The following is a 22,437-nucleotide window of genomic DNA, read 5'->3' as shown; positions in this document are numbered from 1 at the left end:
CTGGTACGCGCTAGGATATATTCCATAGTTATGAAGATGAAATCACAAAGAGATAGAAACACTAAATTTCTTTTTTGTTGAGAGATAGAAACACTATATTGATATCAAAAAGGAGTCAAAGAAAGAGAAGGGTGATAAACATATTTATTTATACATTTTTCGCGTATATATGGTTGTAGTTTTTCAAGATGATATCCATAACAAATATGATCCTTATTAGCAACGTAGAACAAAAACAAAAGAAAATTAAAGGAAACCTTGTTTTCTCCTTTAAATACAAAATAAGAAATCACAACACAAATTCTTTTAACATTATTCACCAGTATGAAATGAATTTCCGACAAAGGCAAGAAATATCTGATACGAAAGAATAAATAAGGACAAGGACCTTCATTGAAAATAGAATACAAAATTCAAATCTGAAAACAAAAGTTTGGTTTTCTTTTGTCTACTGGTTTTCAGCTGCAAGTGTCATGGATCAAGACCATGCTTCAACATGATACTTACCAGCTTTATCCAGCATCTGCAACCACCTCAGAGCCGATTCTTTTGGAACTCCGCTTTCTTTCGCTATTATCTCCTCCATGCACGTAAAAACATCTGCCGGCATTTTTGTTGATGACCCTGAAACATAAACAGCTGCACCGTCGTTCAATAAATTCCAAATTCTTTGACTTTCTTCCTTCATCTTATGTTGCACGTAAACCTTTTGCGGCTGATCTCTCGAAAACGCAACGAAAAAACCTCCGCCATTTTCTTTTGAGAGCACCCCACCGGGTTGTGCATGAGACGACCAAAAGTCTTCGTATAAGAAATCGTTTTCTTTGTTTCTGCAACCAAAGAAGAAAAGGACGGGAGCAGTCGGTCCAGATGCACTTTCTACTGCTCGTTCTGCTATAAATGCACGGAAAGGTGCACATCCGGTTCCTGGTCCAATTAGAATAAGAGGAAGTGATCGTGGCGGAGAAGGTAGCAACCCTTGCTTGAACCACACAGGAATATGGATGCCTGCTTACAAAAGAATAGACTAATTCAGCGGGAGATTTGCATGCATCCCCACTATCGTTATACTTACTACGTGATAGGGGATGGACTGGCTTGGCCCTTTTACCCGGTCTAGAAACTGGTAGTGGCACCTATTTGGTTACTGGAACCAGGACCAACTGTTTTTGTAGCTCCAGTTTTGGGTGTATGCTAGAAAACTACTATACTGCATAGATTACTTAAAGTTATACTTACTTTCTTGAGGATTTAGTCCTGCTAACCATGTCGAACAAAGACCCGATCGCTTCCTCTTGAAAGGCGTCTTCCAGGAGACAACACTCACAGTCAAGTGCACTTGATAAGGATGAGCTAGAGGGGAAGAAGAAATGGAAAACGCCCTGGGTTTTAACGGAGGAACCAACTGAACAAGCCATTCAAATGGCATTTGCACTGAAGGAAAGTCCTCTAATACCTTCACGAAAGAACAGATACCAGTTAAGTTCAGGCACCAGGAAATGGAATAATTACGAGACAGCATTGGCATCTAAAGGATGAACTACTTGGATAAAGAGAAAGGTAACGACAAAACCGAACTGTGGAAAAGGAGGAAGTACGTGAATTATATATACTAGAGATGGTCTCGATATGTTAAAAACAAATAAATAATAGAGCCTACATAATCCTAATTTGAAGTTCTTATGCAACAAGAAGAAAATTGCACCGAGTAGAAAGAATATGTTAAAACCTAGGGTAAAAAGATGAACCCAAGATTTCTTCAAGCAAAAAGTTTTTTCTAAATCTTAAATGAGATATTCCCTTCATATATAGCAAACCGGTAAATTATACATGTATATACGTACCTCTAGGACGGTCCTCCGCTCCTTCTGATTATATTGGTATAAATCATCTCTTCCTTCAGGCGAAGCGAAATATTGAAGCCTCTCCTTTTCATGTTCAGCAGTTGCGAAGAAACTCATAACCTGAAGATGTTACATTGTTATGTCACATTGAATACCAGACAGATTGCAAAAACAAAGGGAATCTTATCAGAACTATAGGCAAATTTATCTCTATATTTTCAGTTATTAAACAAAGACACGGCGAACATTAAAAATTCTTGCCTCAAAAAAATAGCGGCGTGGAGAAGCTGATGCCACGTCCATCGCTAATTCGACAAAGGTTCTTAGCTGGACCGGTGCACTTGATGAATTTATAGGCGATTCAGAAACACCATTCTCAATCCCTTTATCTTTAACCTGAAATTGAATCCATAGTTACCTCAATGATTTTTGTGAATTTCGAGGCAATTCAGAAACAAATATGGGTTATATATAATGGCCAGGCGAGCATGGGTCAAAACACAACCATGGTCACACCATTAAAGTGATAAAGTTTTCTCTCAAGAAAGATCTCCAGAAAAATGCCCGGTCTTAGAAGTAAAAAGTACATTACAAACTTACACATAAAACACACACACCTATCAGAGAATAATTTAGGGTTTAAAACACAATAGATGTGCAGTCCGGTTCTATCACAACATGTACCGAAAGTTGGAAACATAAACCGGTGAGTCTATCAATAAAATGAAACATAAGGAACAACAGCATACCGTAATGAATATGTCTGGATTAAGGTTACAACGTTGTATGAATGCATCAACTGCCGCCGGATTTTGACTAGGGAGAACCTCAAGAACATCACCTACTTGATATTCAGTATTCTGAAAATGAAAAACGTCAGATAAGCATCTTAACTCGCATGGGAAAATAGATCAAGGACCCAAAAGCAAAAAAAACATCATTAATAATGACTCGCAAAAGGTTTTTAATTTAGAATAAAGTGTCTTAGAGCTTACCGATGAAACAAATTTAAATTCAAAATGGCGCACATCTTTCTCACTGTCTGCTTTGGTTAACTGCTGATTTCTCGTCTACAAACAAATTTAGAGGAATGAATGGTTAGTCTACTAGAAACTGAAAAAGTAGTAAGGACTTCTGGTAGAACAAAGAAGTTTGGGCACAACAGTGAGTCGGAAACCAAGAACGAATGAACAAAAATGTACTGCCAAAAGATAGCCTTATATTTGACTAGACAACTGTTTTCGGTGACCACATTCAGAAAAGAATAACACAATTAATGGTTATGGAAAACAGACAACGGAGCTACTGTTCTTAATTGGACCATGATATCAAACGTAAATTAAGAAATAAGTTTTGTGAGATGAGGAGCATGAGTGACGTTCTGCCTAAACAATTCCAAACAAAGCAAATACGGGTGTTAATAATGATAGTGCATGTTACCTATACCATTTGCAAAAAACAAGGAGGCTTATTGTCACGGCAAAGTTTTCCAGGGGACATTGAACGAGCTCTTTCAATCTGCATTTCAGCATGCTTCATATCTGGGAAAACAATAAGGGGCTATTTAGTGTACAGATCAATATTTTCAAACTTGACCAAGAACAAACCAACCAAATAATTGTAGTTAACAAGCAGGCAAGCACACTTAATGAGACCCCTATTAAGAATCAGAAAATTTTCTAATGAACCAAACAAAAGTAGTTCTGTGAGGAATCAGCCATTAGATGCAGAATGAAATTAATGGCGTTATTTACTCGAAATAAAAGTATAGTTTTCTTTGTTTAGGTTTTGTGACAGACTGACAGTATAAAGTCGGTCTTAATCTCAAAAGCAGTTGTTGTAGAGTCCAAAATAGGCACTTGTGATCTAGTAATTGTATTTGTTATCACTGTCTTTCCAGTTGTGCTCTTTTTCCCTGACAACCAGTTGGAAAGGATTATGATTCACGATAAACTAATGTTTACTTTTTTGGTCTTTCCTCTCTATTTGTTGCACAATTGCATATTACAATCGCAAACAAAAACTAAGCAGAAAAAGAAAAAGTTCTGTTTTCCATCAATAAAACTTCTGTTTTTCCATCAACAAAAGGTTCTTTCAACTTTTTTGCGGAGTTGACTGTTTATGAAGACAGAAAAGAACGTATAATAGAGGTACACAAGTAAAAGGTCCTCCTCTTCTATACGAATTGAAAGTTCCACCAATGAAACATGAAATAATATAAGTTACCTGAAAATAGAGATCCTATCTTGTCCGCATGATATATGATTTGATATTTTGGATGATCCAATGTTTTCATATCAGGGTCTATAACTCCGATACCTCTAGGAAATATAGCAGGATTGATCTGATTCAGTGCACTCCACAATGATGATAACCATGGGTCAAATGCACCTTCATATCTGGAAAATAATATAAAGACATTTTAACTTATTGTTCAGTTGAAAATACCTATTTTACGGGCACAAGGAGCTACACCTGGAATGAAAGGCAACCTAAAAATGATTTACAAGTATAGGACCGCACGCATAAATTTCTTTTTGCTAATATCTTTTACTAGTTATACTACGAAAACTTTCGTGATCTAGAAAAAGTAACTTACAAAAATAGCATTTGATTTGTCTGAAATTCCAGAGTGGAAATTGAAATACAGCTCAACTTTTAATTCTGAACTAGAGTATATAAAAAAGTGCAAATACTTCAATAGAATCGATACTGGTAATTCAAATAACTATATCTTGTACTATACTAGCATATTACAGGATACAGGCATACAGCTATCCAAATTGCAGATTACAATGTTAAAACACATAATACTAGAATGATTATGTAAAAAGCCTTATAAAGATACAGTCAAGGCCATTATCAATTTCTAACTAGAAAAAGTTTTTTTGCGTTTTTTTTCTCCTTTCCTGTTTAACTTCATGGTGTGTTTGGTTGTAGGATTCCTAAGTAGGATTCCTATCAAAAGTGGGATTTGGTAGGAATCATGAATCCTTGGTCTGTTTGGCTACCAAGAATCCTAGGACTCTTGAATCCTAGGGATTCCTAATTCCAAAATTTGTATTGGACCAAAATCCCACCCTACCCCTTAGGATTTGCTAGGATTTTGGATTAATGAACCTAAATTTCAAACTTAAAATCAACAAAAAAATATTTCCTTCTACAAAATCATTATTTTTTTTCAAAATCATTATTTTTTTCAAAAATCATATTTTTTCTAAAGACGTTTAAAAATACTCAAATAATAATAAATCATAAGATTCTTAGTTGCCAAACAAGCCAAAAAATATTACTTGGATTCATGAATTCGTGGAATCATGAATCCCAAGGACTCATGAATCTGCGGATTCATGATATGATTCCGCCATCCAAACACACCATCAATAGATTCTTCTTTGCTCTTTCAGTAAGGAATAAAGAGAAGATGTAAGTCATTGATGTACTTAAACATGAGATCAACATCATTTTTGCTTCTATGATAAACATTTTGGCACGAGGAAATAGGAAAAAGAACTTGTTTTTAGGGTAGAGTTATCTACTCTTTCTGGACCCTTGATTAATGTGTCATTTGCTTCATGAGCTTCTCCACTTCCTGTGGAAGGCACGTGACATAGAAAGATGCCTAAACTAGACGGAAACCTCTATATGCAAGCTCTAATGCATGTCAAAGCAACTATGTTTCGGAGTATAACTATGAAGCAGGATTTGAGACAATGAGGCCAACAATTGTGCCAAGAATACCAGATACTTTTCATCTTTAGCAAGTTCCCCAAATCTTAGTTGTTTCTTCTAAGCAACTTTTATAAAGACTACAATACCATGTACATGGACTGGAAGTTCATATCATATGCTTCAAGTTTTTATTGAAAGGGATTCGAAGTGACATACCCTGAGGGGTGCTGATCATCTCCTAGCCCTCTTTCAATTACTCGATTAGCTCCAAGATCAGCAAGTCTTTTATCCAACTTTTTCGCAGCAAACTGAAAGCAAGAAAAAACGCACTTACTCACAAAGTTTAGTTTTAAGTAATAGTTTAACTCTAACTACCATACTCCAAGATTTATCAAAGAGTAAGAAGAAATCACCAACTGACATTCAAATTCAAGTAAGTATTGAAAGCGGAACGAATCACAAATGCACATTAAAATTCAATATAAAAGCAGCAGTGGATGCTCTAACCAATTATCTGAATGCAAGTAAAGAAATAATTCTAACATTTTTTTTTTCTCACAGAAGCAAATGCATGTAGATAACTGTTCACCAAATAAGAGAAGCAGCAGAAAGGTCATGCTTGTACTTGTCGTGTTGGGGGTTTAGACAGATCTGTCCATTCTAGTTTCTAAGGTATCAGAAAGTTCCATTTCATATAAACTTTTGTAACTTCGTAATTTTGGTGCTTGTCTCATTAATCGGTTTTCATTGAAGTTGATCTTTATTTGCTACTATTAATAGTGTTACACACTTAATTTGCTTGTAGAATAAGATAGACAGGATAACAAAATGCATTTGTGCTTCACTATAATTTATGAATCAAGAGTAACAACAACTAGAAATCTAGAAGTAATTACATTATATTTCTGATATCCAGAATCTCCCAGCCCAAACACAGCACATTTAACTCCTTCCAGCCATTGCTTACCAAGATTTCTCTGCAACAGAAACCTCCAGAATACCTACAAATGTAATTGAAAAATACAAGTAAATCAAATACAAACTCTACGAGCTTTTGAAACAGAAATATGCATAAAATGGAAAACCGACCTTCATGGAATCTGGTATATCCCCCTGCCCAGTAGTAGAAACAATAAAGATGACGGTGTCTTCGTAACATAAACAACTCTGACACAACAAACAATAAATTAGCTAAAAAGCACTAGCTCAAGGCGTAGTGAAATAAGAGAAACGCAAATTGCATCACTTAACCAAACTAATTGTATTAATTGAGGAAACCAAAAAATTCTTCTGCGAAAAGAAACGGAGTAGTAGGATATATCTGAACTTATCAAATCTTAGCCCCGACTAACCAATTATATTTTATGGTGAGAGTTTGGGATCTCCCACCGTACATAGTCAGAAACATGAATAACTTGGGCTTGGAAGCCAACAAACCTCGAAACAAACCTTTGAGCGAGTCAAATCTATGTAACTGACACACGGCATAACAGCCAAGTCTCAAGTCAAGTAACTGGCATAGATACAATACCTAAAAATAAAAGAAAAATAAGGTCGACCGGAGTTTTTGACTTAAGCTAAAGAAGAGAGCAGAAGAGAGGATAATAGGGAGAAAGAAAGGCACTCCCCATTTTCATATTCGCAGTTCAGATTTAAACTTACCTTTCTTCTTCTTCTTCTTTCTGCTAGATATTTTCAAGCAGATCGATGTACACATGCAGGCACACAAACACACATATTGGTCGAGTTTAATGACTATCTGGAGAGTAACTCAGTATGCTCGGGACTCGGTTCCGAGTCAAGATCGACTCCCAACAAGTCCAAGTTCATAGCATTAAATCATCCAACCTTAACCAAGCTCACAAAGTTCATAGCACTAAATCTTCCAATTCTAGCCAAAGTTCTGATCTCCAAACTTTTAACTATGATTCTTCTCAATACACATCTTCTCTTTTGCCAACCACTCTCTATGACTCTATAAACTTAGACATTATCTAATTAAAGTATTTCATCTGAACTCACCACTTATTTTGAAAATAACAAGTAAAAATTGTAACTTGTGAGTTAATTCTACCTTTTTTTTTCTATAATCTACCCATATTCAAAATTCATAAAAAATACTTCACAAAATCAAATCTTTCTCTCTCTCTAACTGAAAAAATAGAAAGAAGACTTACAGGATCAAATTCATCCATGGAAAGGACAAGAGAAGGACAACCCATCCGTTCAGCTTCACGTCCTACTCTCTCAGCAGCATCTAAAGCATTCCCAGTTTGTGAGGCATAAAGAATCAATACCCTCATTTTCTCTCTCATTTCTGTCCCTAAAGAAAGAAAGAAACAAACAAACAAACAATCAATTTTCGAAATTTCACATCCACAAAAACAAACTTTAAACTAGCAAACTTCAAAATTAAAAATCAAACCTTTGAAGACTAAGAGATCTGATTCATGGTCGTTGAGTAATAGACTTTTGTCTCCTTCGTCGTTTGATTTCAACCCCATTTTTCAAAAGCAGAAGATGAACTACTCCACTTTTTTTCCCCTTAATTAGGTTGGCGGGAGGTCAGTCTTTATAATGGGAAGAGCTATAAAACACGACTCTGTTTCTGTCTTTCCTTCTCTCTCTCTCTCTTAAATTTACCCCAACTTGAAAATCTAACGGCCACGATTATTTCCCAAGTTTCAAACTGATATAGACAGAGAGAGAACCCCAATGGGTTTGATGAGAGTTTCAAACGATTATCTTTCCTTCTCTCTTAAATTAATTCCAATTCGATGAGAGTTGTTTCGGTTTATGCCAAACATTGAAATGTGGAAAGAAGCGCTTTTGATTGCACACGACGTCCAAAATGAGGCAGAGAAAGCCCTAGTTTAGGGTTTTATTCATCTCTTATGGATGTTGTTAATAGAGTAAATGGAGATTCAAAAGCGCCAATGAAGTTGTTTCTAGAGATGGATTAGAAAGGGGTAATTGAAGATGAAGAAATCTACAGGATTTTATTGAGTATTTTGCACAAAGATTTATGAAATTAGGGTTTTTGGGAATGAGAGAGATTTAAAATTGGGAATTTCAGAAATTTGGAGGATTATGAAGTTAGGGTTTATGGAAAGGAGAGAGATCTAAAATTGGGAATTTTCCTGAAATTAGGATTTCTAGGATTGGGAATTTTCCTGAAGTTAGGGTTCTTTTTAAAAAGACAACTCTTTCTCTACTCTCTTTCACTCTCTCGTAGTTGCGTTAGAGAAGGGAGCAACAAAAAAGAAAATGCGGGAAGCAGGGGAAGATCATATTCTGGCGTCCGTGTGATCTACTGTGTTCAAAGAATCGGAAACCCTAGAAGGAAGTTGCAAGAAGATTGAGGGTTATGACTTCAATGGAGGTGTTGATTATTCTGAGCTCCTTAAATCAACGACTACAACTGGTTTTCAGGCTTCTAATCTTGGAGAAGCAATCCAAGTTGTCAACCAGATGGTGAGATTTCTTTCCCCATTCAACTTTATTATTAAAGATTGAACTTTTTTTTAAATGAACTTTCTTGATGATTTGTAGATAGATTGGAGGCTTTCAGATGAGCCTGTAGCTGAAGATTGTAGTGAAGAAGAGAGAGAATTGAGTTTTAGAGAGTCAGTAAGATGCAAAGTGTTCTTGGGTTTTACTTCAAATCTTATTTCATCTGGTGTTCGAGAGATTGTTAGATATCTTGTTGAGCATCATATGGTAAGCCCTAATAAGTTCAAAGCTCTCTCTCTTTTTTACTTCTCATATACTGTTTTTTTTTTTTTGCTAGTCAGTTGCCCTGCTATTGTTTGTTACTTTGTTTATATAGAACTGGTGAATGTTTGGTTTAACGCCCCGACTTAGCAGTTGTCGATATATAGTCCCCGCTTTAACCACCTCACACAGGTACGGGGTTTTGTAGCTTAGTATCAACAGTCACAAAGAACATTAATGGTATAAGTCTCCATCACCAATGGATGACCCTAAATATAGTATTGGGTAGTCGCAAATGGACCTGCGTTTGCGTTTAGCTAGTTGTGGAAACTGTGGAACACTCAAGTTAGTGGTATGCCTTTCAGAATCTAAAGTATCCTTCTTGTACTTTTTTGGAATTTGAAATTTGGAAGTTTTTAAGAGGATAAGATCACACTTTTTTGCTGTAGTGTTTACATCTTGTTCAAACCGCCTGGAATTACAACAACAATGTGTATGTAAGGTTTATGAAGATAATCACTGAAACCTCAACAAGTGGATTCCAAGTTTTACTTAATTTGTTGGTTGAATTTCTACAATTTTTATATGCGCTATAGTGCACCATGATTTTGATTTGACTTGAAAGAGTTTGTAAATGATCAAATATGGCAAGACTATATTAAGCCTAAATAACAATGTGGTCTCTGATAAATATAGTCTTGTACTACTCAAGCCCGAATGCCCGAGTACCGGTTCTACTCGAGCTACATAGTCTAAATTACAGCGTCAGGTTAGTGTTCGACCCGAACCCAATAATTGAAATCAAATATGGCTTAATAAGCTCATCTCAAGGAAACATGTGAATTGGCTGAACAGATGGAGACGAAATATTACCATTAAATCTTTCATTACATGGTTTCAAGAAACAGATGAGTTAACTCCACAGATAGAAAATTAACTGCAACTCTAGTGCCATGAAATGATTTGATCACATAATTTTCGTCAAATATGACATTTTATGTTGAGTTAAGTTGCATCGAGACAGTTTGTCTGCTAGGCGCTTCCTGGATTCTACTTTGTGCTAAGATCAACTTTTCTGACCCCCTTATTCCTCAAAGGGAAAGAGTGAAGCTCTTGGACCTCTTGTTACCTGCAACCAGTTAGCTGTTTATTTTACTTGAAGACTCTTAGGACAAGCAAATAACACTCTTATCTTGACACTTGTTATTCTCAATTTCTCATCAATATACTCCCATGAAGGAGTGTAAAATTCAGACTGCATTAACGAAAAACTACTAGGGTTTTCTGTTCAGTGTTCACCATCAGAAAAAGGACAAACTGCTAGGCATTTGATGAACAAGTTTTTTCAGAAGTGTATTTTTTTCAGGATGGGCGAGAAAAATATCATAGCCATAACTAGCATCTGCCGAGATTCAGGATTTTTAGCTTTTTTATTTCTATAATTGCTCGTGATATAAGAGAAGTCCTACTTGTTATGTGATTTCAGGTACACGTAGTTGTTACGACGAGTGGCGGGATCGAAGAGGACCTTATAAAGTGCCTTGCACCTACATATAAAGGTGACTTTTCTCAAGGTGGAGCTGACTGCGACAAATTCAAGGATTGGATCATACCAATTTTTGACCAAATGCTAGCTGAGCAGGTTTCGGAGGTATGTCAGTATTAATTTTTCCCCCATAATTAACAACTACAGTTGTTTTGCAATTGTCATAATTGCTAGGTTTGTTAGTTACACATAATGAGGTTCTGCTAATGATGCTCAGTAAAAAAAGTTAAAATATAGGATTTTTCTCGGATCTCATTTATGTTGTTAAGGTTTCCTTCGCTACTTGAAGAAAGAGGATCCAAATTGTATTTGGCTAGGCCTAAATGTGTAGACCCTGTCAATAGCTAACATATACTCTAATTAGTTAACCGTGCATATTTTGTTACTTATATCACGAAAATAATAAAAATAATGTTAAATGATGCAGATCTTATCAAGGGTTAATATTGTTAAACGATGCAATCCCATTTAGGGAAGCATTGTATCATAACCTGTTTTCGTTTTCTATTTCATTGTCATACTAATACGTTCGTAACGTTCCTCTTATAAGCTAATGACTTTGCACTTCTATCTTTTCCGTACAGAAAGTACTTTGGACACCATCGAAGCTCATGTCTCGCCTAGGAAAAGAAATAAATAATCCCGCCTCTTATCTTTACTGGGCATACAAGGTAAGTGCTTCATTAAGGAAGCATGTAAACTTTAAAATTGGTGAGGAAGTCATAATTAAAGCGTGGCGGTATCATGTTATTTATTAGCATCAACGTACACATTTGTCATCATCATTGTTCTTACACTTATTCAATATGAAAAAGATTCTTCCAGATTTTTTGAATTTAAAAGACTTTAGTCTTACTGGAGGTACCAAATGCATTTGTAAATTGGGGAATTCAAGTTTTACGTATACGATGAATGCATAGGGTAGAAATTTTTCGTGATAAAGACAAAACTTTACTCTTCCAGATCGTCAATGTCGTTTGTGGAATTTGTCATCACATTGTGGCGTTTGTATGAACGTCATTGTGTTTGAGAGTAACTGACATGAATCACAAGGCAATGAAAATGGAAAATCATGGAGTTCTTTTAGAGCAAATTCTTGTAAAAGTTCTCTAATTTTTTGACGATGAAGGAGGAAGTTTGTATTTCATTGCCAACTCAGGGTCAGTGAAGATCGAAGATCATTGAGTTAGTTACTCTTTCTAATTCAAGCATATTTATGAACCTAAGAACCTCACGAAAAATTATAATTTCAGCTCTTTAAATGTGCAGAATGTTGTGCTAAAAAAATATTCATTTGAAATTTATTCATGCATGATATAACTACGTACTTTCTTTTACTGTGGCTACGCGATAACTCTCTTTTTTTGCTTCATCCAGAATAACATCCCAGTATTCTGCCCGGGCCTTACAAATGGTCCTTTAGGGAGCATGGTGGACTTCCATTCCGTACGCAAACCTGGTTTAATTATTGATCTCGTGCAAGGTAAAAAATCTTCCAAATATTTGAGGTAATATATTATTACCTAGTATTGGCTGATTTCTTTATCGAACCTTTATGTAGATATAAGGGCCATGAATGGGGAAGCCGTCCATGCAAATCTTAGGAAGACAGGCATGATAATTCTTGGAGGAGGGCTTCCAAAGCATCACATTTGCAATGCAAATATGATGCGAAATGGTGCAGATTATGCTGTTTTTATTAATACAGCTCAAGAGTTTGATGGGAGTGATTCTGGAGCTTGTCCCGATGAGGCTGTATCATGGGGAAAAATACGAGTGTCTGCTAAAACTGTTAAGGTATTCTTCAAAATTCAAATCACATATTTCCGTTTCCTTTTAACTTGATCAATAATATATTTTTAATTATTACTATACTGTCCATTTTTTTTGTTTGACAAAGGTACATTGTGACGCAACAATTGCTTTTCCGCTACTGGTTGCTGAAACATTTGCCAAAAACATGAAGAAGTCAACCAAGACTGAAGCCTAAATCCAGAGACAGTGTTGCAGTATCCTATAATCCATGTCTCTCTTCATTCCTTCTCCATTACTCCACTTCCCATATTTCGCTTTCCCTCCTACACTCAGTCTACAATATTTCTTATGTTGAGAGTGGAAGCCGATAAATTTCAATCTAATAGGTAATTTCTTGATTAATTTTAATCCATGATGGTTATTTTTATGTCTTAAAACGGTATCAATCAAATAAAAAAGTGATTTATATAACAAATCAAACTATTTTTGTGATAAAATTACAAGTGGATAATTTAAATCCGAATTCTCTTATACCACGCTATTTTTTTTAATCGAGCCTACATCAATTTTGCTACTTAAATTTAAATCACGAAATTTTTTTTCTCAATGTGTGAGTGTATGATTTTGACTTAGAACCGATTTAAAAGAGAGGCGGCGACGTCCGATAGCAAGAAAACAGGACAATAAAACTTGATATGCCATAGTCAGGTGATAAGTATGTCCTCTTGAAAAAAAGGCAAATTGCCACCAATTTTAGTCTTCAACCCGTGACCTCTCTTATGTGGGAAACAAAACATCAACTAATGGAGCTAGTACTTTTTTTTTTGATGAAAGAATGGAGCTAGTACTTGTACTTGTGACATTTCATAGGAAAAACTTGGTTTTCTTTCTCACGAGAAAAAAAAATTATTTTCACATCAATTATTTTCTCACCTATGAAACAGACTCTAAATCGATTCTTTATTCCTCAAATCTGGAGAGCTTATTATTACTATTTTCATTTCTATCTCCAAAATAACTAGTTCCAAATCTAGAGAGCTTATTATTACTATTTCCATTTTTAAAATCTGACTTTCAGTCATTGTAAAGTACAAAAGAAATTAGAAGTGTAAATAATCTAATAAATTTGTCGAACTTTCTGCCTCTTCCATGTTGTTGGACGTCAGGCCTCTTACATATAATATTATTCTAAGAGCATTTGAAACAAAGTGTATTGCTCTATTTTTAGATGTATTAGTCTGGTAAGTGTCGCAATGGTGCAAATAAATGTATTTTTATTTGCACACGATCCCTGGAACTAATTTTATGGGAAAAGCCGAAGCGTAGTCCTAAAAAGTTAAAAAAAAGAAAAACTACACTATATCTCACAGTTTTAAGTTAGGAGACTCATGGTTATGTGAAATAAAATTGCATAAACAATAGAAGTACTTTAGAACCCACTGGGAACTAGAAGGCTATCAAACAAAACCCTAAGAAAACAAATATCTCATGGTTGCCACGGAAGAACATCCGGGGCAATTTCTGCAAGGTGACAGTAGATATGATGCACACTAAATCTGCAACAAAACTGGTAAGTGGTTCTACTTGCTACTGCTATTGGGGAAAAGGAAAAGCAATAGAAACAAAAGCACTCAAAAGACTAGCAATGGGAAAAAGGGGTGAAAACACATTTTAAATCAGATGAATAGAAATCCTGTTGGTGCAGGAGAATTTAGAAGTATAATCCTCCAACTAGTATACAAAATCTTCAATTAAGGATAGTTATCTAACTCGACATCTTGACTTGGTTGCTTGACTGAAGAGCCTCGCTTGCGAAAAACCTGACGTCGACATCGGGGTCCTCACTGAGCTCAACCAAACAAGGACGGATCGTCTCTTCAACAACCTGATGCATCAGAAGAAACAGGTCAAAAGTTTATCAAAAGAGTGAAATTACGGAATTCAAGCGAGAACATCCACAAAATAGAAAATTTAAATAAAAAGAAGTGGGCAAGATAGAGAATCCCAATGGCTAGTTACTCACAGATTGGTCAACGACTGGAATTATCGATTGCAACACCTTTGCCACGTTGAATTTGATATTGGGTACCCTGTCACGTGTAAGACATTTCATCATAAGTTGAAGCAGAATAGAGAGACGGGTGATGTTCATTGGTAGTTGAACAAAAAGAATAGATCATTCAAGCCATAATTGTCAAGATTCATAAATTGTTTTGGATATTTACCGATCCTTTGATGCAGTTACGAGTAATGGTAGCAGTTTGGAACAAGTTATTTCTGCGCCCATGACAGGAGCAAGTAGAGATATTGCATGTATTATTGTCATTCGGTACAGATAATGTGGGTTCTTTATCATTTCCAAAACCTGCAAAGAGGGAATCTCAACCTAATTATTAAAGGGATAGAAAAAAAACAAATATTCAGTACCAGTCTGTCAGTAGCAACACACTCAAAACAAGCCGCTTTATATAGACGCAATTTTGAGTCTTCTTTCCCGTAGCCCAAGCCAGTGTTTTTCACTTGGGTCGCCCAAAACACGGAACGAAATTTCGGTTTTGGAGGAAATTTCAGTAGGCATGGGAATTGATTTATTTTGGTCGTGTCGGCCGAAATATTTTGAAATTTAGTTCCTTGGTCAGGCATTTTAAGAGAAAGTAATTACATTTCAGTTTCAGGGAAATTTCTGTAAGGCATGGAAATGGAAATATTTACGTCACTTCGGCCAAAATATTATGAAATCTTTCCTTGATCCAAAAGAAGAAGTATTATGGGGGTTGCAGACTTTATTTTTATGGTATACATTATAAGGATATGCCAGAGAACTAGAGAAGAGCAATCCACAAAGTTATGATTTTTGCATACAATTAGCAATTGGGGAGGGGAACAACTCAGGATCGGTCAAGGGATGATGATCTCCAATCAATACCGGCCCTAGTAACTTGAGCGAACTTTACTTGAGTTTTGGCTGACATTTTTACTACCTCTATCATTATGAATAACATACTACATAACATATATATATATATATATATATATATATATATATATATTTACATATGTATGTAAGTAGCCGACAAACTCTACATTAATCATTCAAATTGAATTCCATCACTAAATATATATACAAACTCGGGGGGGGCTCGGCCAGGATTCAACTCGGTCTGCCCCGATCTAACCCCCCGAGTTCCTCGGGTGGACCGGCCAATACTAAACAATATGAGCAAAGTGGGCATAGCAGTTTGACAAAATTGTAAAGTCTGCAGGCACAATACCTAGGAATATTTTGCTCGACATATGAGCAAAATGGGTCGTTACAAGATGCTGTAGTTTAGAAAAAAAAAACAGAAGAAAATCTTCTGTAATAGTTTTTTTTTTTGATCCAATCTTCTGTAATAGTTAAACAATATGGATCAATACAGCTAGATAAAAAAAGTATGTTGGCCATTACAAAATCCTTGGATATCATAGAACTATGAGGATCATGGCTAGAAACATGAGTCAGAACCCAGACCTGTGGAATAATGTGCTGCATCGCCCAATCAGGACCAAATTCCTCCGCCAGGCGCTTCAAGTTATTAGCAGCTGCATCACGAATTGAATAAACCTACATTTACGAATAAGTAGCAAACTTAGCCAATGGGTGAAAAAACAAGCTTGTCAAACTATGTTAAAATCTGCAGCTTTCAACCGCACAAGCATTAGGTCAGAGGAGATGATTATTAGGAACATCAGAGACGAAGGACTCCTGAACCAGCAACCAGGTGCAGCAATATGCAAAGAAACATAAAAGAAAAGCAGTTTTCCAAAAACTACTTGTTAGTAGTAAGAAAGAGCATTCTAGTTGCCAGATTAGTACATAGAGCCTAAGACCGAAGTATATGCGAATCAACAACGATAGGGGTGGATAATATACGAAATCAGCATCAGATGTAACAGAAGAAGTGCACTAGAACACGAAATGAAATTAGAGAAGATCATAGAGAGTTATGTATGCAGGAATGATTTGTCTACATATCTCATATAGCCACCCTTTTTATCATTAGTACAAGAGAAAAACATACCTTGTCTTCCAACCACTGCATGCAGAGAGCACCAAGCTTATCATCAAAAAATCCTACGCCCAACTGGCTTGCTAATAAAGGGATGTACTCTATAATTGCAAGTCGGACCCTCCAGTGTCTATCTTCTGCAAGCTCAACAATGGCTGGTAGTAGTGACTGGGACAACAGATCGATTCCAATCACCTGCAAGGACATTACGAAAAAGAATAAAATAATCTAGAAATAATAATAAATCTAAATTTGGTTCACTTCATTATACCCACTTTAAGTTCGAAGGAACAGAACAAGAAAGACGTGAATTGCATGCTACAGATCAACAGCCATGGAAGAAATAGATGAAATATAATGGATAAATAAGAAGTTGAAATATCAAGAGTTATGCTAAACATTCGAAAAAAAACACAGATCAAATAGATGCTTGATGGGATTTAGAAAACAAAAGATTGACTAGGATGAACTCCCGAAGGTCCCACCTGGTTCACTTCATCAAGCTTGCTAATTATATTTAGCCGCACATCAGGGAATTCGTCCTTTAGAAGGGAGAGAAAGATTGGAAGGAGTTGCTCAATTGTCGCATCCTGCAATTTCACAAATGATGAAATCTAAATGAAACAGTCCATTATAGTGAAGATATGTTTAAACTTCAATGATACTGCCATAAGGAAGATTGAAAAATTAACTAGTTACAGTCTAATAATTTTAATATATTAACAGCAGAATAATATCAGATGCTGGCATGCTGCAAAGATTGAGAAAACAGAAAATAACTGGAGCGCCTAAGAGGAATCATTTGCCAATGGAAAAATATACTACATATAGGAGATGCATAATACATGGGATGATGAAGCTAATTAACAGCTAAAAAAATGAATGACTTTGTGACGTTACATTTTTTGTTTCAGCGGGAGTAATGGTCCATTATCTGATCCTTACCTTTCCCAAGACTGGCGCCATACCCATTATAACTGAAGCCAGAGCAGAACGAACATGCTGAGACGAATCTGATGACAATTCCTGCACAAGATAACATTATTTAGTAATATAATATTGGGAGAGCGAGAAATAAAACATTACACACTACAGAATATGACTCTTAATAGAAACTATAAAGATGAGAAAGAAAACTAAATACTGCACAACGCATGTGTACCTTTACACAAGGAAGGATATGCTCAATTGAAAGTTCTGGATTTAAGATCCTGCAAAATTTTGTTACTTTTCCAGCAGCTGCTATACGCACTTCAGCCTCATTATCTTTAAGTAACCTTACATATGCAGGCACCAAGTCCGTCCTAGATGGTAATCCAATTGTCAACAACACTCAAAAAGAAAATAAACCCACAAACAAGCATTAACTCTAAACAATTTACAAACACAAAGATATATATACACACACATATTATGTACAAAGGAATAGAGTAAATCAACATGACTCGCAAGAAAGGCGGAGTTACTTGGTTGGTTCAGAACCCACAGCCTCACAAAGCTCATATAATTGATTTGCCACCATGTAACGAACACGCCAAGACTTATCCTATTTGGAAAAACCAAAGAACAGTGAATAAGCAGAATAAGTAAATCCAGTTGTGTAAGCATTATGCAGTAGTTCCTAAATAAATGACGGAGATGAATTTTAACAGTTCTTAGTAGGATGATGAAGTGCCAAAACTACATTCTTAAGAGGACGAAATGTCTCCCAATTTGGGTATAAGACGGAAAACATAAAATCTAAGAAAATAAAATGTACAAATAAGTTTAATGCTGATCAACTATTAAAGTTGACCATCAATAGTCAAACCACGATTTTGGATCCGAAGAAAACAAGGAATTTCTACCAATATAGAACCCATATCAGCCTCGATATCTCTTACTTGATCAAAAGACAAATAAGTATAACTCTGATAAAAGCCGCAAAACGAGACAGATAATCCTATGCTTTAAATCTTCAAACAGGCCACAAGCTTTAGACCAAGAAAATACAAAAAAAAAATACTGACATAATCTGTGGGTACTGGGTAATATTAAAAGAAGCATGTTTCACAAGATGTCGGAAATTTGCATGTGCCAGCAATTAGCAGAACACTGAAGGATTAGAACTGCATAAGCAAATTGAGTAGAAGAAGCTTAAAAGCAGAAATGCATCCGCGATAGGATAAGGTTACCTGAGAAAAATTAACAATGACAGGAAGGATATGCGCCACACAGTCCTGGGGCTCCAACAACTTCCCAAGTGCTGCACAACCCTCAACAGCCAATAGTCGAACAGAATCTTGATCTGAAATGAGAGAAATTTAATGCATACAGTAAACTGATAAATCATGAATTTAGAAACCTTATTTACGAATGGTGACACAGTACATTTTTTTTTTAAACTATGAAACACTAAAATTCAACACGAAAAAGCAGAAGAAAATCTTTAATTCCTTAATGAACCAACCAATTCTTTGAAGATAGAGTGCAATGGCTAATATTTGTCATATAAGACTCAACTGATATATTGGATATATTTTTCTTTTGAAAGATATATTGGATAGATTGGAGATGTATGATCAGACTTTTTCAACAAATCATATCTGTGATCTACCATCATATGATCTATCGTCGACAATTACGATTTCAACTACTTAGCAATTAAAGATCTAATTAAGTGATAATTGTAAATTGAAAACTCTGACATTCACCATTGAAAGCACATTAAATGCAATACAAGCTTACAACCAAAAGCTGCGCAGTAGTTTGACAATACACATATTTTGAAAGATAACAAACATAAAATAGAGATCCACATACCATCCTGTGTCAAATCATCAAATATTGACATGATTTCGGTTTTCAGGTGAGCTGGTTCAACTGTTGCAGCAAACTTTCCTAAGTTTGACGCAGCTGATCTCCTTACCATCGGCATGTCATCCGAACATAACTGATTGTATATGGACCTGAGTTCTGTCTTTAACGTCTCTGAGGCACTCGGGTAAGCAATGTGAAACAACCCACAAGAGGAAACTCGAGCAGTAAACCATTCACCAGATGCCAGTCTCTAATAGTAGAAATGCAGAAGAAATGAAGCAACGAATTCAATGCATAACTATAAAGAAAATCAATCGTAGTGGCACTTGATAGTAAATAAGCTAGACCATACAACTTTTTTGACCAATGAATCTTATGATAGGGGTGAACAAACAAGTAAAGCTAATATCTCAAGGAGTTTCATCGCCAAGTTGTAATAATTGAAAAACATTTATTCAAATGCAAGGAGAGTAATTAGCACCAATACAAAATGAAAGTACATACAATTCAGGCTGTTGTAAGTGCCTTGAAATATTGGTAGATATTTAACCCAACAAGCAACCAGAGAACTGTTTAATAGGCGTCCGTGGCCAAAACGACCCATTTACTTATACTTGCCTTAGTCCTATAACGAGTGGTTATCAATGAAAGGGGTATCTCGTTTTCTTGGTTCAAAGATAGAGAGTTGGAGGCGGAGTCTTAAGGTTTCAATGTGTTACATTTACTAAAATCTTGTTTTCCATACATAGTGATCATCGCCTCATTGTTCGTTGTGTAGTGGGTCTCGCCAACCAAACCACGTAAATCTCTAGTGTTCTATGTGATTGTTTACTTTCATTATTGCTTTTCTAGCTCTCTAAATCTTTGTCATAACAGGGGGGGCAATGCATATTCCATATTTCCTAAATGTTATTCCAATTTTTGTTACATGATTAAAAAAAAATTTATGAACTGGTTAAGAAAGCTAAGACATTAAAGCAACAATCTTACCTTCACGAGAGGAACAAAATGTTCAACCAAATCACTCTCTTTCATCTGAGCTCCAATTTTACACAAAGATTCAACAGCTTTGTCTCTCACACAAGTTTCTTCGACAGTACATAGAGTTTCCAATGGAGGAAGCAAAACATGTGCATATTCAACTCCTCCAACATAAGGAATAAAACCCCCCAATTCTTCAGCCATTACCAAAAGTACTTCATCATCGTCATCATTGTTTTCACTAAGAAAAGGAATCAATTCCTTTCTAGTTCTCTCCTCACCAAGAGCTCGTGAAATTGTTGAAAGCTTACGGATTGAGTTCAAACGTAGCTGAATATCCTCATTTTTTAACTCATCGATCAAAATCGCTATAGGATAAAGTGGCTCGTCGACCATAGCCATTATATCTTCACAAGATCTAGATTAAATTGATACTGCCAAAGGGTATCAGAAACACAGATCATAAAAATTCAATCTTTAATATATAAAATCGCAGAAAAGAATCAAGTTATAATAAAATGTAGATCGAAACTGATAAAATTATAAGAAAGGAAAATATAATCAGTGAAAATGAAAAATTCAAAGGTTTAGAGAGAGAAAACTCAAGATCTTAAACAAGTTTTGAATCTGCGAACCAGAAAACTGGGGCAAAGTAGAACGAGATGGAAATGCATGTGATAGAAACGATTGAAAGCTATAGGGCCAGGAAAAGTACTTGATTTTAGAGAGAGAGAGAGGGTTTACCACTCCGATGCCGATGCTCCGATTCAAAGTTGTGGGGAAATTTCAGGCGGACGAATTTGAGAGAGAGAGAGAGAGAGGGAGATGTGCGTTGGGGAAGAGAGGCCGATCAGGAGTTGCCTTTTCTATATTTACTGCTAGAGGCACTTCAGTTTGGAGGATAGCGGGCACCTGCCCACAAAGTTATATGGGGACGCACATTTTTACCATCTCCACCCCCAAAAACTCTTGACTTGACCAAGTCAATTTTTTATAAGAAATCAAGTTAGAGCATCTCCAATGCAAGACTCAAGAAAAACTCTAAAAATCCTATGTGTCAAGTGTGAAAAATGGATCTCTAAATGGTCTCTTCCCTATTTGGCCATTTAGAGACACTCTATTTCGAAACCATCTCCAATGCAACACTCAAGAGAAACTCTAAAAACCTATATTTTAATTTAAAACTAATTGATTTGCTTATGTGACACTTAGAGAAACTCAAGAGGACACTCTAAACTTAGAGTGTCCTCTTAAGGATCTCTAAAATGATTCTTGACACATCACTTTAGAGATTCATGTTGAGTTTTGCATTGGAGATGGATTTTAGAAAAAAACTCAAAAAAATCCTATGTGGCACTCTGAGATTTAGAGTTTGAGTGTTGCATTGGAGATGCTCTTAGGCCATGAAAATCGAGATGCACCCAATGTCTAATAGGGCTCTTCATAAAAAAAATGTCTAATAGGGCAGAAAGGCCCCCACACCAAACACGGAAGGCCTCTTCTTTCTATATAGATTAAAAACATGCACGAGATAGGTCGTGTATATTCTTTTATTTACCTATACGTTGTCATATTTATGCATAGGTCAAAATAATATTGAAATTGAGTAGCAAAATACACAAAATTTAATAACTATTATTCAGGTAAAAAACATACAAAGTCTAAAATATTCTTTTGTCATTTTCTGTAATTAATTTTTTATTTTTTCGTTAAATTTTAAATATATATAACTTTTTCTTGAGATGTCGGATTTCTGAAACTTATATATTAGAAGGAATTTTTTTTATTAATATTCTAACAAGATCCACATTCAATATTTAAAAAAAAATCAGAAAAACGACGTTTTTTTTCTGACTGCTTTTCTGCAATCTGGGTTTGCAATCCTTGCAAACTAGGGTTGTGAAATGTAAATTACAAACAGGATGTGCAAGTTTTGCAGAATGTAATCTCGGGTTGCAGATTTTGCAAACGCTATTTGAAAATCGAGAATAAAAAAACTCAAGTTTTTTCTTCTTCAAATCTGATTTCTTCATCGTCAATCAATATTGGTATACAATTAGATGGAAACACCACCTGG

General features: G+C 35.6%; 3 protein-coding genes across 4 annotated transcripts; 1 reads left to right on the top strand and 2 right to left on the bottom strand.

Annotated features, from left to right (window-relative positions):
* Positions 1-194: 194 nt before the first annotated feature.
* LOC147552984 (Flavodoxin family protein) lies at positions 195-9,221 on the bottom strand. The gene is made up of 13 exons (XM_086664782.1): positions 7,942-9,221; positions 7,694-7,839; positions 6,606-6,683; positions 6,413-6,517; positions 5,733-5,824; positions 4,071-4,243; positions 3,291-3,385; positions 2,840-2,914; positions 2,594-2,704; positions 2,106-2,240; positions 1,845-1,964; positions 1,240-1,456; positions 195-1,008 (listed from the first exon to the last, which is right to left on the bottom strand). Exons 1-13 carry the CDS (start codon positions 8,018-8,020, stop codon positions 479-481), a joined length of 1,956 nt encoding a protein of 651 aa, XP_086520908.1. The 5' UTR covers positions 8,021-9,221; the 3' UTR covers positions 195-478.
* Positions 8,857-13,239, top strand: LOC147552983 (deoxyhypusine synthase-like). Its single transcript, XM_086664783.1, has 8 exons — positions 8,857-8,990; positions 9,069-9,236; positions 10,717-10,881; positions 11,361-11,447; positions 12,154-12,259; positions 12,338-12,573; positions 12,677-12,796; positions 13,219-13,239. Exons 1-7 carry the CDS (start codon positions 8,988-8,990, stop codon positions 12,764-12,766), a joined length of 855 nt encoding a protein of 284 aa, XP_086520909.1. The 5' UTR covers positions 8,857-8,987; the 3' UTR covers positions 12,767-12,796; positions 13,219-13,239.
* A 684-nt stretch (positions 13,240-13,923) lies between these two features.
* Positions 13,924-21,456, bottom strand: LOC147552982 (uncharacterized). 2 transcript variants are annotated; one of them, XM_086664780.1, is made up of 13 exons: positions 21,105-21,456; positions 20,370-20,794; positions 19,383-19,629; positions 18,755-18,867; positions 18,047-18,126; positions 17,743-17,884; positions 17,526-17,606; positions 17,066-17,170; positions 16,593-16,775; positions 16,043-16,135; positions 14,757-14,896; positions 14,555-14,621; positions 13,924-14,416 (listed from the first exon to the last, which is right to left on the bottom strand). In XM_086664780.1, exons 2-13 carry the CDS (start codon positions 20,760-20,762, stop codon positions 14,297-14,299), a joined length of 1,764 nt encoding a protein of 587 aa, XP_086520906.1. In that variant the 5' UTR covers positions 20,763-20,794; positions 21,105-21,456; the 3' UTR covers positions 13,924-14,296. The 2 variants fall into 2 exon arrangements, with proteins under 2 accessions (XP_086520906.1, XP_086520907.1); XM_086664781.1 differs by having other exon boundaries at positions 20,370-20,778; positions 21,105-21,256.
* Between the last annotated feature and the right edge of the window lie 981 nt (positions 21,457-22,437).

Source organism: Eschscholzia californica, unplaced genomic scaffold, assembly GCF_041429995.1.
Source record: "Eschscholzia californica isolate CP2 unplaced genomic scaffold, dmEscCali1.0.p SCAF_3, whole genome shotgun sequence".
Taxonomy (NCBI): Eukaryota; Viridiplantae; Streptophyta; class Magnoliopsida; order Ranunculales; family Papaveraceae; genus Eschscholzia; species Eschscholzia californica.
This window is presented reverse-complemented; position numbering and strand designations above follow the sequence as displayed.